The sequence below is a fragment of the Pleurodeles waltl genome, chromosome 5 (assembly GCF_031143425.1).
Source record: "Pleurodeles waltl isolate 20211129_DDA chromosome 5, aPleWal1.hap1.20221129, whole genome shotgun sequence".
Classification (NCBI taxonomy): Eukaryota; Metazoa; Chordata; class Amphibia; order Caudata; family Salamandridae; genus Pleurodeles; species Pleurodeles waltl.
Window position 1 is genome coordinate 933,891,642 of NC_090444.1, and position 18,188 is coordinate 933,909,829.

Genomic DNA, 18,188 nt, shown 5'->3' on the forward strand with positions numbered 1-18,188 from the left:
TGTTGCAGAGATCGGACAGTTAGAGAAAGCCTGAGAGATCTGGCAGCCACCCAGCTCTCCCAAAAGTGCTCAAGCATTGTGTCAGCCTTGCCACGGATGATTGGACATCCCTGAGAACCCAGTAGACCGCAACCAGGTGTGGCTACAGAGCATCACCACGGAGGCCATGGCTCTATCCAGGGAGTCTGTGGCATCCAGCCCACACCTGATAGTGATTTTCACTGCATCCAGACGGTCCACTAAGGTTTAGTTAAGGATGGCACAGGCCTCGTCATGAAGCATGGGAAGCAGCTGCACAACCAAATCGCACAACGCATGGAAATGTCAGCCCAAGAGGCATGTGGTGTTTGCCAACTGCAAGGCTAGGATGGTGAAGGAGAACATTTGCTTCCCAGAGGTGTCCAGTCTCTTTTCCTGGATTCCCTATCTGGAGGAGTGGGAGGGAATGCATTTGGGATCACCTAGGCCATTGAGGCCTACATCATCGGGCTCTCAGAGAAGGGATGCTGGGAGATGAAGAATGGATCTCCAGGTGCAGGATAGTGGCGTTTGGCATTTAAGCAATGCACAGCAGCCCCTTTGCAGGGTTTGGCCCAGGCCCCTAGGAGAACATTGGGAAGGGGTTATTGAAGGGAAGAAGTGGTTCAGTCAAACTGGCTTCAGGGTGACTAACCTCTGTCTAGATGCTGGTCTTGACCTTGACTGCTGGCAAAGACCTTTGCCACTCTGTGCATCACAGTGGCAAAGGATGCACTGTCCTCAGAAACAGGACCTGGAGGAGAACGCATGCCAGTGTCCGGTGAAGTGCCCAAACCACTGGCGAGACTCAGCTCTTCATACAAGTTCTCTTCTGGCTCAGGAGCCTCTTCTAGGCAACCAAGCCCTTCCTCCTCATCTACCCTTTCAGGAAGGAAGGGTTTATCTAGGGGCAGTAAGTCCAAGGGTAGGTAGGGCCTAGAAGGTGAAGGAATCAATGTTGAAAGGCTCCAGCCTGTAGTATGGGATAATGATGGGCTCGTTGTCGAGTTGTGTCTGTAACATTTAAGATAGATGGGAATGGCCGGGGTGGAAAGAGGCACCTGTGATGGCATCAGTCTGGCTCCGTGGTGGATTCAGAGGGACAGTCTGGTGTTGGCACCAATCCCGCCAGCAGTAGGAGGTACTGGGAGAACATGGCAGGCTGCCGCATCGCTGCTGCGCGTTGAGCGCCGTATTTTGCTGGGCAGGGGCAGAGCGGTGATTCTTGCTTGCCCCGATGTGTTGGCACGGATTGCAGGAGTTTTGGAGGTCGGGGGAGCCTCGGAGCGGCTCGAACGACGGAAGCAGCACTTTTTAGGCTCTGTGCTGGAGTACAGCCGCCCTGGAGCTTCAACGCTCACGGAGGGCTGTGGTGCAGGCCTCCCTCCGTGGTGACAGGTAGAGGCAGCACAAGCAAAGGCTGGATGAGCTCTGAGTTGGTCAAGGCAATGGTAAAAAAGGGCAAGACAGCTTGGAGAGGGATTGAGGCACTGGAGAGACCCAGAAACTCCTCAAGAAGTCAAGAAGGGGGCCCCCCTGGCGCAGAACACGTGGAGTGGAGTTCAAATTCAAGGTAGGCAGATCACTGACCCTTTTAGTTTGGAAATAGCTGGCAATATCATCAACCCCACCATTTAAAGGAGTTTGGGGGGGTTCTCTGGTCCCCGGGAATGAAGCTAGTCCTAATTAACTCGGTCACATGCCTAGAAAACAGACTCGGTGTTCAAGTAGTAACAAAAATAGTAAAAATACCCTTAAAATTACCCCCCCCCTGTGAAAACTTATTTCAAAGTTAAGCCTGGGATGGTAGATTCTCCATCTAAGAAATTGGAAATACAACAGTAAAGGTACACTCAAGGCACTGCAGATATGGAGGAGCAGGTGATATAGGGGAACCTGGGGATCCTGGGTCAAGGGGCCCCCTCCAAGTAACTCTGATCGCTTAAAAGGTTGACAAGGAGTCATCCCAGGTGGATGAAGGGGTCCCTCCCATACAGGGATCTAGGGCTGTGGTTCTCCCTGTCGGCAGTTTAGGACAAAGGGCCTCAGAAGATAGTGCCTCTGCTCAAGATCTGGTTTGTCATATGGAGCCCCCATGAGGTGATTCTGGTGGTGACCCTTCAGTAGAAACAATGTTTCTCTCCCTCTCTAAAGATATTGGGAAGGGTTTCTCAATTTCTGAAAAAAATAAGGGGGAAATAAGAGAGGCCTGTGAGGCTTTGGAAAGAAAACTTGATCTCTTGTCATTAAGAACTCAGGCTCTGGAAGATACGGTGGGAGTTATAAAAGATGAATTAGGAGCTCACAAAGCAGATATTCAGGTGTTGAAGGATTCTGAACAGGTTCTGCAGAGAAAATTGCAACAATTGGAGAACAGTTCAAGGAGAAACAACTTGAAAGTGTTGCATGTACCGGAAGGAGCGGAAGGAGATAACCTGAAAGCATTTTTAGTACCACTTATGAAGCCCGCGCTCTCGTTAGAGGAGAGTGAAGAAGAAATTACACGTGATAGCCAAAGGGTACATAGAGATCCTTTTAGAAAAAAACCAAATTATAGTAAGCCTCGGAAAATCCTGATCAACTTTTTAACATATAGTTTGAAAGCAAAAATTCTTTCCAAGGCACCCAGGTTGAAAACTATTAAAGCTGAGAATTTTTCGTTTGAGATTAAATCAGACCTGTCTAGGATTACTATTAACAGGCAATGGGAGTCGTGTCAGTGGCTCGAGGAATTTAAAATGTTTGGGGCATCTGCAGGACTGAAGTTTCCCGCTACCCTTAGAGTCATGTTCAATAATAAGATGAATAATGTTAGAGATGGTAAGGCAGCGGATGAGTTGCTGGCAGATATCAAGTCAGGGGACCGCACCAATGGAAAGTAATAAGTTTGGCCCTTGTCCGGGAGCCATGTGCGCTCTAATTATGGGCCTATACCGGTCCATTATTCGAAGGGGGTTCTCCAAGGATGGGGAGGGGGGAGGAGGGGGACAGGCATGGGGAAAGGACACTGGGTGGGGAGCATGAGGGGGGGGGGAAAAAGAAAAAAAGGTTCCTCTCTTTCACCTCAATTAATTTGGCACCTAGTTGGTAATGGCAAGTGAGTTTCGTGAATGCCGGGACCCCAGGACCAGCTCCTTTCAGATACTTTATTGGAATGTTAATGGTCTAAGAACAAAGGGAAGAAGAGAGAAGAGCTAACAATATCAAAAAGATTCCCCAGCTCAAATATTAATCTTGCAGGAGACTCAACTAGAAAAGAGGTTAGTGAGTTGTTTAAAAAGCAAAAATGGCTTCATTCTCATGCCCGTGGAGTGGCTATTCTAATTAAACATGGGATAAAGGCAGGAATATTGGAGATGAAGTCTGATTTAGTGGGCAGATGGATCATAGTTAAAGTACAAATTATTAACAGAAGACTCACAGTGGTTAGGTTTTATGGCCTGAACTGTGAAGATACAGGCCCCTTGGAAAAGCTTTTTTCACAGCTACTTGACTATCCTGATCCTGTCATAATGGCAGTGGATTTCAATGTTATGTTAGATAACAAGCTAGACAGGTCTGAGAAGTGCAGATCTCTAGGGACTCCAAAAATCGCAACTTTTTTCAGAGAAATGATGAAAGATTAGGGGTTAAGGGATTTATGGTGGCAGAGAAAGGGGGAACTAATGGGTTTCTCCTTTTATAACAAGTATAAGCATGCCTCTCGCATTGATTATTTTCTTATTGATATTAAGTTGGGGGCTTGGTAGACGATATCACTTACCTGTCCGCCCATTTATCAGATCATGCAGCGGTGACATTAGATTTAAGGTTGGTGGGGGGGCCGAGCGGTAGTAGATGGACACTTGACCGCACGTTATTACAAGATGTGGAGGATTTGGGTCAGTTACGAATACTTGGGATCGGCTCCACTAGCAGTGGTATGGAATACCTTTAAAGCTGTTATGAGAGGTAAAATCATGAGCATAGCCAGCTATAAAAATAAGCAGTACAGGTCTGCTATCCTGCATTTAGAACAAGAAATATTTAAAGTAAGGAATCAATTATCTTTGAATACTAAGAAGGAGGAGGTTGAGGCTTTAGAAAATAAATTGAGGGGGCTGGGACATCAGCTTGAAGAGGAGTTACAAGCTAGGGTTATTAAAAGAGAAGAGGCTAATAAGTTAGCTCACATTGAATACGGCGAGAATGCAGGAAAATTATTAGCCTGGAAGTGTAAGCGAGACCAAGTGAGGAATTACATTAAAGAAGTTGAGATAAATCAGCCAGGTGAGAGGTCACTGAGTAATAAGGCAATGGAGGCCACTTTTCAAACATTCTTTTCTCACCTATATAAGGAGGAGACAGAGGTAAGAGAGGAGGATATAGGAAAAGGGTTGGCGGATGATATACTCCCATCCATCTCACAAGAGGAGCAGACTCTTTTAAACAGCCCAAATTCTGCTGGGGAAATTAGGAGGGTGGTGAAAGGCAGCAAGGGTGATAAGGCAGCTGGACCCGATAGTATTCCGATGGAACTTTATAAGGCGTTGGATGAGGTCATAATTCCAGTTTTGGTAGATTTATTTTCGGCGATTTTTTAAAATAGGGCCCCTATTCCAAGCTCATGGAATGAGGCCACGACAGCTGTAATTTTGAAACCGGGTAAGAGCCCGCTTAAGTGTGAATCATATAGGCCTATCTCTTTGCTGAATTGTGATTATAAACTATTCGCTAAAATACTCTCAGACAGACTAAGTAGAGTGGTGGGTCGCGCGATTCATCCAGACCAGAAAGGGTTTATTAAAGGTAGATTTTTACATGAACTGACGTATAATCTGGTAGGGGCTATAGATATGGCTACTTCTCTGGAAATGCCTCTGGCCGTAATTACTCTAGATGCAATGAAGGCCTTTGATAGAGTGAACTGGAATTATTTAGCTCACATTCTGAGATTATATGGTCTGGGAGAAAACTTTTGTATAACAATAGGTCTTATATATAAAGATCCCATTGCAAGAGTTCTAGTAAATGGTAACCTCACGGAGCCCTTGAAAATAACAAGTGGCACCAGGCAGGGTTGCCCGCTCTCCCCTTTATCGTTTGATTTGTATATAGAGTCATTTGCGAGGAAAATAAGGGGAAATTCAGTCATTGCACCCTTTATTTGTAATGGCTGGGTGCAAAAGGTGGCCCTGTATGCTGATGACCTCTTAGTATATACGGCTGACTTACCATCAGCTCTCTCTACACTGTTGGCCCAAGCAGAAGATTTTGGTAGAGTGTCTGGTTGCCGTGTGAATCCTGGGAAAATAGAGGTTATGGCTTGGAATCATAAGAAGGAGGGACAAGCACAATTGAAGAGGGAAATTAGATATCTAGGGATTTTGTTCACACAAGAAATTGACCATCTTGTAACAAGGAATTTAAAGCATCTGGTAGAGGAAGGGTGTAGGTAATTTCAAAGATGGATGTATCTCCCCCTGACAATTGTGGGCAGGGTTAACTTGGTAAAGATGATGATTTTGACTAAAGTTAACTTTTTATATAGCTCCATCCCACTTTCTATGCACAAACATTATTTGGGGAAGCTTCAAGCAGGCAATTACCTCTTATTTTGGCATCAAAAGGCCCCAGAATTTCTTCGAAAAAATTGAGAAGAAAGAAAGAAAAGGGGTGGTTGGCACTTTCGGATTTAAAATACTATGCTTGGGCATTTCAATTTAACACCACAAAAATGTTGTTCTCTGCCCCTGACTCATCTGCTGTTGGAGATATGTTTAAAGCTATGGTTGCTACTATTAATGGAGCTTCTAAGGGATTCCTTTATAAATTTGGTGACCCAAAATGTTTAAAAAAAATAAAATTGAAGACTATGCGACCTTGCGAGAAGTTGGTATCACTTAAGAACCGCGGCGGGAGTCAGCTATTATAGTCCTTATGCCCCCATTTGGGATTCACCAGGCACCCCTGAATGCCTAAAGTATGCTTTAGCGCTGCCTATTAGAAAGGCTGGTATAGCGATCTGGGGTGATCTTATTAGTGGAGAGGCTTTAATTACCCTGGAGGACAAGACGGGGGAGCCCTTTCCAGCTTGAAATATGCTCAATGAAAAGGTTGGTTGCTGAACTCTTGACTAACTTCCGGGTCTGCAGTCTTTTTGGAGGAGTGTGTGTCAGCAGAGTCCCCCAGACTTAAGCTGGTTTCAAGTTGGTATTGGGAGATTTTAGAAACGTTGGATGGTAAATTTATACTGGCCGACACTCTTTGGGAGAAGGTTATGCCTCAAGAGCAGGTAACACAATGGTGGGAATCATCTATGTCCTCTTTGTTCAAGATAGTAAAGCCTGCATTTATATGGAAGAACCATCTGTTTACCATACACAGAGCCTACTTATCCCCAGGAAGACTTTCTAAAATAAGGAAAAGCAAGACAATAAATTGTCCTAAATGCGATCTAGAGGGTGCTACTGATGTACATATGTTTCAGGATTGTCCAGGGTGGCTCTTTTTTAGAAAGAAGTGTGTAATTGCCTGTCAAGTATGTTGGGACGAGAAATTTGGGCAAGTCTTCCTTTGATTATTTTCGGGCATTTACAGGAGCAAGACTCGCGAGGAGGTGATGGTGGGAAAGGACATAAGGATTTGATTCTTTATTCTATTTTGGTGGCTAGGAGAGAAATATGTTGAAAATGGATGTCGGAATCCCCCCCCTTCATATGGATTGGCTCCATATCTCTTCTATGTTGCAAGAATAGATTTGGAGGCGGGTGGTTTAAATAAGAGGAAAGAGGAAATGTGGGCCCCTTTGATAAATTGGGAACGAGATTAAGAGAGGCGATAACAGAACAGTAAGGGTTTAAAATCAGGTGTCCGCATTTCAGTGTCCAATGATTATTCCGACTCCCCCCCCCCCCCCATCAGATTTGTCGGTATGGATATTTTGTCTACCGCGGGATGACTGAATGAGAAGAAATGGGGGCTCCGTGCCATGATCAGCTTTACTCTTTGAAGGGTGCAAAGAGTAACTATGGAGCTGATTTAGGAGCTTTGATGTGTATGAGGACAAAAAAATGAAAAAAATAAATAAATCCCGGCAGCAGTAATCCAGCTGGGACACTTTGCGGCACTGTGGGGCCCGGAAGGCGCGCCAGTGGGAGTCAGTGGCTATAAGATGATGTTCATGGCATTGTAAAATTACTTAAGTTGGTGGTAGACATCACTGTGACTCCAGGTTACTCGGAGTAACGCAGAGCGGCCCTGGACCCTGGCTCTGCAGGTGGCATACAGGAGCGGGAACTAGAAGCAAGGTGTTTGGATGGGGAAATTAAAGAACACTTCAACGACATCTTCACGTGTTCCATGGATTTACCCGACATGAAGGAAGAAGTCTTGGATGTGAAGACAATCGTCTACGGGAACGGCACAGAGATCTACCCTGGGAAAGGGACCAGAACCTGCATGGAGCCTTCTTCTGCTGCGCTGCTGGGAGCCTCATCACCTGCTCACAAACTGCCTTGGGTGCATCTACTTGCACTTGACGCAGGTCTTGTGGTCATGACAGACCCCAGAGATGGACCAAGTGGGGATGGACACAGATTTCTGCGACACTGCCCGAGGTTTAACCCCTGAAGATTTTGCAGGGGACATGTTCCTAGCACACTGGGTGTAACAGCTCAAAAAAGTTGACAAAAGGGTTAGTCAAACAATTACTAGGTAGCTCTCCTGATCCGCACTGCTGCTGCATAAGAAAAGAACTGATGTCAGCACGCCAGGGTTGCACTTCTATGTGGCACCACAAAATCACTTCCAGTGCACATAGACACATTGGATAAACGCCACCTACCGGCACACTGAGGCAAAGGGCTTCCAGATCCAGTTTGAAGCCTGGGAAAAATCCAAAATGTGGAATTGGCAGTTAGAATGGCGTCAGAAATTTGGAAGCTATCATGATGTGGACTGTTAAGTCTCTCCATTTTCTTTCCTGCCCCAATAAAACCCTGGCAAAAGGAGAAGCAAAATATTAAGTAATTCACTCAAACGTGTAACACACCTAATAATCCAATCACATTGGCCGTGACCACCCACCCGAAAACTGACGCTCTTCCCTCCGGTAGTCTCCAGATTTTGTTCTAAACACCGAAAAACTTAGTGCTCCGTTTGCATGATAGTGAGTTTATTCATGATTTCCAACCAAAGGTATATTCTCCATGTGTGGGACACGTTCTTCACTAGGAGTTTGATATGATTATTCATTAGGCCTTAACAGGTCAGAATTAGCAGTCATATAAGGTCAGAATGCTGTGCGAAGTTCCGGCCTTGTTTTGATTTTAACTTGTTTGCGGTCAAGGAGCTTCTTCAAAATTCCCAAACGAGTGCAATGGCCACTGATTTTGCGCTTTTGCAATTCTGACTATAATTCAAAGAAACATCTTTCCGCAAAAACATAAATTCCACTGTGCAACCATGCTTCAAAAATAAAAATGTTGCACGATCAAGTCATGTAGCAAGATGTGCCCATACTGCATGAAAATGTTTCACTGTAGTAATTGCAGATTACTGCTTGTAATAATCAACAATCAAAGCTAGGTATATATATTTTTTTTAAAGAAAGTAAAATGCATAAAAATTGGTGGGGTAAAGCATATAAATACTTATTTTATTCGAAATGTTATGTGATGCCACAGATGTTCTCAAAGAGCAAGATAGTTTGTAAAAGTCTGAAGCAGATCCTCAGCTCTTAATTTCAAATTTTTTAGTGTATGATGGTTTCTGCAGACTGGGCCAAAGGTCAGCATGACCACTTCAGCGAAAACATGTTCATGCTGAATGTGTGTTACCTAAGCCTTCACCAGGTCAGATTCGTCATATTTTCCTCGCAGAGTCAATGTAAAGAAAAATATTTTCATCGTTTTTGAGAAATAACTTCTATCAGAGATTCATAGTTCGCATATTCTCTCAGAGACTCTATCATTTCATCTAAGAGTTCTTCCCCCAACAGAAATCCTTCAATATCATGCAACGACTTGTTTATTCGATGATCAGTGATTCGGTCTTGAGGAAAGTTGTACGTCCTGATCTTCTCAGACCTTCCTTTTGTTCCAATCTAGCAGAGTAAACAAACAGTGTTTTACATTTACAGTTCTAAAACACAGCAACACAACTATCAATGTTTGTAAAGAATCACAGCCACTTCAGTGTAAAGCAGTAACCCGAATTGTACCATATGAACGGAACAGTAGTTGCTATACTTTTAGACACCACACGAACCCTACCATACATTCCACGTTTTCCATTTGATGACGTAACGGGATTTTTATAATTGCAGGACTACGGGGATTATCCACCCACGTGTTTCCAATGTGAAGTAACTACTGCACTTTACGGAAAAAAATATATCAACAATAGCAAGAGGAAAAGACCCCCGACATGCCATTCAAGATCACTGGACGTGCGTTCATACGCTAGGGCATCACTGCACATTGTTGAACTGGAGCACCTTTCACAGCTACAACAGAGAAGCAAAAGTACAAGGGCACACCACCCCGCACTATTGTGCTTTCCTTTCCCCGGACCCTTCACAATGCCTAAAATGGCTCCCACAGGAATAGACTACAGTAGCAGTGATGATGATGGTATTGTATGAATGGAGGAGGCTGGAAGACTAGGCAAAGAGGCTAGAATGGTACCCGTGTCCCTTCCGATCTCATAATAAAACAAAGATCCCAAGTACTGAAATATTTACTGGAATGATGGCACTCTCACGACCTCTGTGGGGTTATCAGAGCTGTTATTTAGATGACCAGTTCAAACTGGTCAGTGCCTTTAGAAAGGGTGTCCACTAAGTAAATAATTTGATTATTGCCTAATATTATGTATAATCATTACAATCGTTCATAAATGAGCATATCACGCATCTTTATAATTATTGTTTATTGTGGGTTTTTCCTACCCACAATACAGCAACACAAACAAACGACAACAGCTAGAAAAAAAAAATCTTAGAAGTGCATTAAAGGAACAGACTCCTTTTAAGAAATTATACATAGCATAGAATATTTTCAATAATTACATCACTCCACAACACCCAAATAAGATTTTTTTTCTTTCAGGCTTGTAATAAAAAACTTGTTGCAGCATAGCCTATCACTTGCGACATGAGGGCACGTGCTACTCTAAAAGCGGAGAAACGATCTCCCACACCGAGGTTCCTATAAACAAGTATAATCCATTTCTTTCGGCTACTGTGATAGCAAGCTCAAAATAGCAAAAAGTGAAGCCATGACCACTGCCCCCTTGTTGCTGCGCATGATACATCATTAGACTAATTTGCAGTCAAACATGCTGTAGCAGAGTACCTTACCTACATTTCATAAACAAGATGTTGTGGTGTGTGTGGGAACTCTCTCATCAAAGTAAGTACTGAACTTTGAGGTGAGGTTGTGGTCTTGAAAATATCCAGGTTAGGGCATTTCTTTGGGCTCTGCGTCATTTTCTGTTGTACAGCTATCCAATATATTCTATTTAGGTTTTCAGTACGTACTGATGTAATTAAAGCAGGATTGTTCAAATGGTGACACTTCGCAATCTCACCGAGTGCTGAATGGACATGCTGCCCTCAAGATATTAAGAGAATGCTGCCCTCAAGATATTAAGAGAATGCTGCCCTCAAGATATTTAGGGAACGTATTTCAATCAGAGCTATTTGATAGTGTAGTAATACTGCATTGGTCCACACCCTGCACCAAAGTATCAAGGATCTGAGTTTAGCAATCTATTTGATGATTTTTAATCCTAAATACATCATCTCTGTAATTGTAGAGCAATTTAAGGAAATTAGTTTCAGAGTCATCAAGCAACTCCATTTTCACATTAGCTTCATCTAGAACGGCCTGTATGTTATAAATTTCAATCAGCGGAAATAATATTGTAAGGATGAATCTATTTCTATGTTTCAGCAGTAAAGTATTTTTGGTAATCACGTTTGACCACTTTGTCATATTGGTGAGATATACAACCAAGTAACCAAATTCTAGCATACATTCTAAAATTGTGCAGTTCAGCGTGACTGATCTTTTAAAACACTTGGCGGGTTGAATATCATCAGTTTCGTCTTATTGACAATCTACATAATGAAGAAAATCTATTAAGTAGGTTCTGCCACCTACCTGCTGTTTTTGATATCAGCAGAGTACTGTCAGTGATAAAAGAGAGGGTTTTTCACAGGTGAGAGTGACGATTGCTGCCAAGACATAACCTTGTCAAAAACCCGTATTTATGGGAAATATGGTGGCTGCCTTGCCCTTCAGCCCATATTCACAGTTGCAAATGTGTTAGACTATAAGCAAACAATGAAGGTGAGGAGTTCACAAAACTCATGAATTGCCAAAAGATACTACTTTCCATATTACCAAGAGAAACCTGAACACCTGATCTACTGTACTTACTCTTTTTCTGAAACATATTATATTTTTCAAGAATAGGTACTATTGTAAACCCTCACCAAGTACAAAGAATTTGGGCACCACTTGTTACAGTGTTAAAATCAGGGTAAAGAGTCCAAACCATAGACTCAATCTTAAGAGGATACCGGACCCTATCCATTTCTGGGTCTCAGTAGATTCACAGCATAAACTATTTCATCCTCTGTAAACTGGACACGTTTTAGGGACTGACTGTTAATTAGATTTGGCAGCTAACTTAATATGCAGTGCAACATCCTCTGATTCTGAAATGTAAATACTCCTAAAGTATTTGACACGTACATCAGGTAATACATGGGTCTCTGAAATCATCATACTTACCAAGCCCGCCTTAGTAATTATTAGTCAAAAGGCACACAAATCTTTATTAATCCATGATTCTTTTAAAGAAAACCACCGTTAGTCTCGTCACTTTCCATTTTTACTTAGTGATATTTTTATAATTTCTCCTTCCTGCATCAATTTTAGATCTCCCTACCTCCCTTAATACAAAGGCTAGTTGACTTTTCATGTGATTAGAGTCTGTTTCATACCAAGTGTTCCATGGTGTTCTACATTTCCGAGCAAATTTGACTTGTCTACTTGGGAGTCATTTTAAGATTACTAATAAGCTACATTGTATGTGTAGAATTTCATTGTTGCTTACTGGAACCACTATGCAAAGTTCATCAACTGTCTCAACCACATTGAGGTATATCTTTGGTAGTAAGTCACTATTCAATGTATTGGCCCATTTAATCCCTCTTTTATTGTTGGTAACAAAGTCAGGTCGCCTTTTTTCAAACTGACAGAGAATGGAGAAATCACTATCAGTTTTAAAAAATAGTCCTACCCTTAAGGTAAGGACTTGAGGATCATGATCGTTCTTATCTGAGAACACTGTCTCAAAATCTCTGATGTAAGAGCATTTGTGCAGCTGCAGTAAGAGACGATATAGCTAGACCATCTGCCATAGTTAAATGTAGTTCTGGCTGTTATGTCTGGGCTAGTTTGTCCACTGCTGGCCCTTAGGCCATATTCTACAGTGAGATGCTAGTTTGAGGATTAAAGGATATTTTAAGTAGCATAGCTTCAACCTCAGGCATTCCCTGTGTCTCATTATCATTTTTGGGTATATGTAAATGAAATAGATTCCAACCTTCAATTCATATCAACCACTATGAGAACCGTACTGATGTCTAATTTAGGGTTATTAACGCACTCCTTAAATATTTCATGGTTGTTAACTCCTTGTCACAACCACCCCTTTTGTTATTTAAATTAAAAAGATTAATATATGCACCAGTCACCAAGGTGTTAAATGGCATTAATACTGCTGTCACAAATTAGAAGTAAACAAGCAGCAATCACCATAATTCACAGTGCCAAACCACCCTAGGGGCATCCCTTATTTGAGGAAGATACTGCATCTATATCACTGTTGGTCTCACTCTCTATAGGCAAGGATCAGAAACGAAACTTCCTAGAATTCTACTGAGAGCTTGCTAAATCTTACCCAAATAGGGTCACTAATTTTGTTTTTGTAATGCTACAGCATTCCAGGATACCACCTTTAGGGTTTTCTAATGTATACCATCATTCATTACATGGATTCGAATTATCCAATTAATGGTTCTCACAGCATGGATCACAGTGTCAACTACTTGTTCCTAAGTCGACTTCTTTTTGACTTGAAGAGATATATTGCTTTCTTGGTCCTCAGCAGTATGGGGATATTTCTTGTATTCATGATGGGACTTTGTAGAAGCAGAATTCTAGGTTTAAAATGAATGCTTTAAGTACCCAGGAGAAAGGACCAATGGTCTATTATGAGGAGAACATTTCTTATATCAGAATCTGGGTTAAATAACGAAATAACATAATATTCTCCCTTTTTGAACCAACTTTGCCAGGTCTAATTGCATAGTAGCAGTTTCCCACTGATCCGATACACTGAATAACTATTTAGCAAGGGAGAGTGATTCTCCAGAACACGTGTATTTATTTTGGAAACTTCTACCCTAGATATTTTTGGGGTTCCTTCCCTAACATCACATGTTTTGCTAACGGGAACATATACTTTCCATGTCAAATTTCTATTTTTCATTACCCAGTTCAGAGAAACATGTTAGTATTCATTACTAATGGTCCCTCATCTTGTGCCCTGCCATATAAACAAGTGGCACCTGGTCTATATTCAGTGTTAGGGGGCTCCGCATAATCCGTGCGGCCCAGGCGTTTGTCAGCGGCTGAGATTAATTCAAGCATTCCATCCCTCACCTTGTTGTTGTTGCTGCAGTTGCTGCCTTAAATCCAACATGTATGCCCAGGCGTGGGTCCCGTGCTCACTGTGCCACTGGAATAAAGCTATACCTGGCTGATGAGCCCATAATGAGGAAGAAACGGGTCTTGGTTTGCTTGTTTTCTGGTTCAAGGAGGACCTGGCCTGGCAGTTCAGGCTGGACTATTCTGAGTGGAGGAGGGTATAGTCTGATTTGCATATGGCTGGGTCCAAACTGAGGTGGCATTGTGGGTGAAAAACAATGGATTGGGATGTGACCTGAACGATTGCCAGTGGCAGAGATTAATTCAAGTATTCAATCCATCACCTTGTTGTTGGGGATAGACTGGCTTAGATTGTCATTGCGTAAAGTAGTGTAGAGTGCAATGGTGCAGAGTAGGTTAGAGTGGTGTACAGTGGAGTGGCATAGATTGCAGGGACGTAGAATGAAGTGGTACAAAGTTGAGTGCACTGCCATACAGTGCAGTGGCGCAGAAGGCACTGCTGTCAGAGTGCTGTAAAGTAGAGTTGGGCAGAGCAGAGTGGAGTGGCCCTGCCTGGAGTGGTGAAGAGTGCAGTGGTGTAGAGTTGAGTAGAGAGCACTGGAACAGAGTAGTGTGATGTAGACTTAAGAGGTGTATAGTGAAGTTGCATAGACTTAAGTGGCGTAGAGTGCAGTTGCGTAAGGTGGTGTGAAGTGGAGTGGTACAGAGTACAGTGATGTGGTGTAGAGTGGAGGTTGTATGGTGTGGTAGCATACTGCTATTACAGACAGCACATTTTCAACTGAAATAACCATTACGTTTGCAAATACAACGTACAAACAATAATGTGTGGGAATGGCATCACCGAGTGTATTTATTTGTTTTGATCATATTAAAGTATTTGTTTCCAACACACTTCAGAATCAACAAAAAATGTACTTTATGTGTCCTCTCCTAATTCCGATATATTCTAAAATTCATGCACTGTTCATTTAAATGTGTGCTAGAAAAAATCCTATCCCCACCAGAATCCAGCAAGATGGTCACATAAATCCGCTCACTTTGAAGTCAGAAGATGAAAAGTAAATACCAAGCTCCCTCGAAATTCAGAGCCTGACACCTGACCTCTGTCTCTGAATACACAACAAATGTGACCAGTTAAGAACAAGGTTTACAGGCCTATTTACAGACAGGAGTACTCATGGCAGAATACAAGGAGAGGTAGTGTGAAAAGGCTTTATTCCTTGGGTGTGAGGGAAAAACTTATGCTGGACAGCCTAAAACAAATAAAGTCAGCAAATAGAAAGCCATAAAATTTAAGTTACAAACCACCAAGCCAAAGGTAAGCAACAGGCAGAATGCATTCCCAGGGAATCTTTCTGAATGTCTTTAGCAAAACAAACAGCAGCGCTGTTTGGTAGGCTTCAGCTTACAAGGTGCTGGTGAGGAAAAACAAATGTCTGACACATTTCGCCCAGCTCCCCAGTGTTGCTCAAAGAAAATCACAAATTCACCATGTTAAAAAAGGGACTTTCAAAATACAATCACATATTCATGGACTACTGCATAAATCACCATGAAATGGATTGAAATGGAGTGAGGTGGACTGGATAGAGTGGGGTGGACTGGATTGGTGTGGGATGGATTGGAGTGGTGTGGGTTGGATTAAGGTGGTTTGATCTGGGGTGGGGTGGGTTGGACAGGAGTGGAGTGGATTGGAGTAGAGTGGGGTGGATTGGATTGGAGTAGAATGGGGTGGATTGGAGTAGGGTGGGATGGATTGGAGTACAGTGGGGTGGATTGGAGTAGAGTGGGGTGGATTGGAGTAGAGTGGGGTGGATTGGATTCAGAGTGAAGTGGATTGGAGTAGAGTGAAGTGGTGTGGAGTGGATTGGAGTAGAGTGGGGTGGACTGGAGTAGAGTGGGGTGGACTGAGGTAGAGTGGGGTGGATTGGACTAGAGTGGAGTGGTGTGGGGTGGACTGAAGTAGAGTAGGGTGAAGTGGATTGGAGTAGAGTGGGGTGAGGTAGACTGGAGTAGAGTATGGTGAGGTGGACTGGACTGGAGTTGGGTGGACTGGATTGGAGTGTGGTGGGTTCAACTGGAGTGGGGTGGGTGAGTTAGATTGAATTGGGGTTTGGTAGAGTGGATTAGAGTGAGGTGGAATGCACTGAGGTGGGGAGGATTGGACTGGAGTGAGGTGGATTGAGTGGGGTGCATTGGAATTGTGTGGGGTGCATTGGAATGGAGTGGGTGGGCTGGTGTGTAGTGGAGAGGAATGGAGTGAGCTGGAATTGACTGAGTGAGATGGACTGGACTGGGGAGGGGTGGATTGGATGGGTAGATTGGATTAGGGTGGAGTTGGGTGGAGTGGACTGGAGTGGGGTGGACTGGAGTGGGGTGGACTGGACTGAAGTGGGATGCACTGAATAGGGGTGGGGTGGACTAGAATGGTAAGGAGTGAGGTGGATTGGAGTGAGGTGGATTGGAGTGGGGTGGATTGGAGTGGACTGGATTTGAGTGAGGTGGATTAATGTGGTGTTTGGTGGACTGGATTGGAATGGGGTGGATTAAGGTGGACTGGGCTGGAGTGGGTTGGATTGGAGTGGGTGGACTGGGTTAGGCTAAATTGGGTGGGTTGGTTTGGGTGAGTTGAATTGGAGTGAGGTGGGTTGGAATGGGGTGGGTTGGAGTGGATTGGAAAGTGGTGCCATGTAGTGGGATATGTTGGATTGGAGTGGGGTGGGCGTGGTGGACTGGAGTACAGTGGGTTGGACTGCAGTGGGTTGGATTGTGGTGAATTGGAGTGGGGTAGATTCGATTAGGGTTTGGTAGACTGGATTGGGCTGAATAGGATTTGTCTGGATTGGATTTGTGTGAGATGGAATGGAGTGGGGTGAATTGGAATGGATTGGATTGGGGTGAGGTGAACTAGATTGGAGCGAGCAGACTGGAGTGTGGCAGATTGTTTTGGAGTGGACTGGGGCAGATTGTTTTGGATTGGGTGGGGCAGAATTTTGTGGATTGGGTGCAGCAGATTTTTGTGGATTAGAGTGGGAGAGATTGTTTTGGATTGCTGTATTGGAGTAGGGTGTTTTTTTGGATTATAGTCAGCAGATTGTTTTAGACTGGTGTGGGTTGGAAGGTAAGAGTATGGTGGATTGGAGTGGATTGAGGTGAAGGGTTTGGATTGGAGCAAACTGGTTTGGGGTCAGGTGGATTGGGGTATACTGCACAATTACGTGTATACTGTTTTAAGTTACACATAAGAAAGAAACAATGTTCCTTTCCAATATTTAGAACAAGATAATAGTCATCTTTTGAGAACAGACTCCACTAGCAAAAACAAAACCTGAGTGCAAAGTGAGAAGAGAAGATTTGGCCAAAAAAAAAAAAAGCTAACTATAGAAAATATGACTTTTTAAATTTTGTTTGTCCTGCTGGGCATGTTTGTGACAGTCATGCACCTTCAGTTAGCAGGATACTAGAAGTAAAAAAAAAAATAATAATAATAAAAAAAAAAAGTTAACTATAGAAAATACAACTTTGTAATGTTGTTTGTCCTGGTGGGCGCATTTTTGCCAGTCAATCATCTTCTGTTTGCAGGTCACTAGAAGTTAGAAGAAAAAAATAGTACCACAATTACTTTGGGAGCAACGGATGGGCCCTGATTTAATTGAATCAATCAGTACTTAGTCGCTGTTCCACACAGAGGAATGGAAATTATTCCAGCATTGCAGTGACAAATTATGACACTGTAAAAAAGAGTCGCTGGTTAGCCAACAAATGGTGAGCGACAGGAGGGTTCCAAGCCCTTTTTTTTTTTTTTACCTACAACAGCGTCTTGCTAGGGATACACATGCACTAGTAAATGCTATTGCAGGCTCGACCGTAAACAGACCATATTTTTACCTTGAAAATGACACTAAAAATTCAATGTAGGGAACCAGAGAATTTTTTAAAAATTCAAAGTAAAAATAGTGCTTGAAAACAAATAGAGCTTAAAGTGTTAAAAAAATAAGTTGCACTGAACTGGGACAAAGTCAAGAGTTCAAGCCGCCGCGATGTAACACTTTTACACTTACTTCCAGCAGACTTTCTTGATGTAGAAGTCTGCAGCACCAGCCAATAGCTCAGAAGCTTCGGTTAGTATCTTGGGGACTACAACTCCCACAATGCACCTGGTCAATCCATGTAAAATCCAGGTGAAACTTGTCAGCTGGAGTTGTCCTTGTCGATGTTGCAGGCAGCCTTTTTCTAACTGTTGTTGATTGGGGAGTCCTCTCTTTATCCTTTAAGAAAGGCAAGGTCCTTTTGCTGTGAAACCTTGTGAGTGCATCAGGTGCAGTCTTTATGAGTGCAGCCCTCTCTATAACAGTCCAAGGGTCCAGCAGGGCAGTCCTTTTTCTCCAAATACTTCTTTTGAGTCTTTGCGGGTCCACAACACTAGCCAAGGGCCCAGAA

The 18,188-nt window shown here is 43.1% G+C and overlaps 1 protein-coding gene across 1 annotated transcript in view; it reads right to left on the reverse strand.

Annotated features, from left to right (window-relative positions):
• Positions 1–8,630: 8,630 nt before the first annotated feature.
• The window catches only part of MTRF1L (mitochondrial translation release factor 1 like), a 281,806-nt gene continuing 272,248 nt past the window's right edge, over positions 8,631–18,188 (reverse strand). Inside the window, exon 7 of the mRNA XM_069235059.1 lies at positions 8,631–9,103. Coding sequence (XP_069091160.1) covers positions 8,903–9,103 — 201 coding nt within the window. The 3' untranslated portion in view covers positions 8,631–8,902. The remainder of the gene's footprint in view (positions 9,104–18,188) is intronic.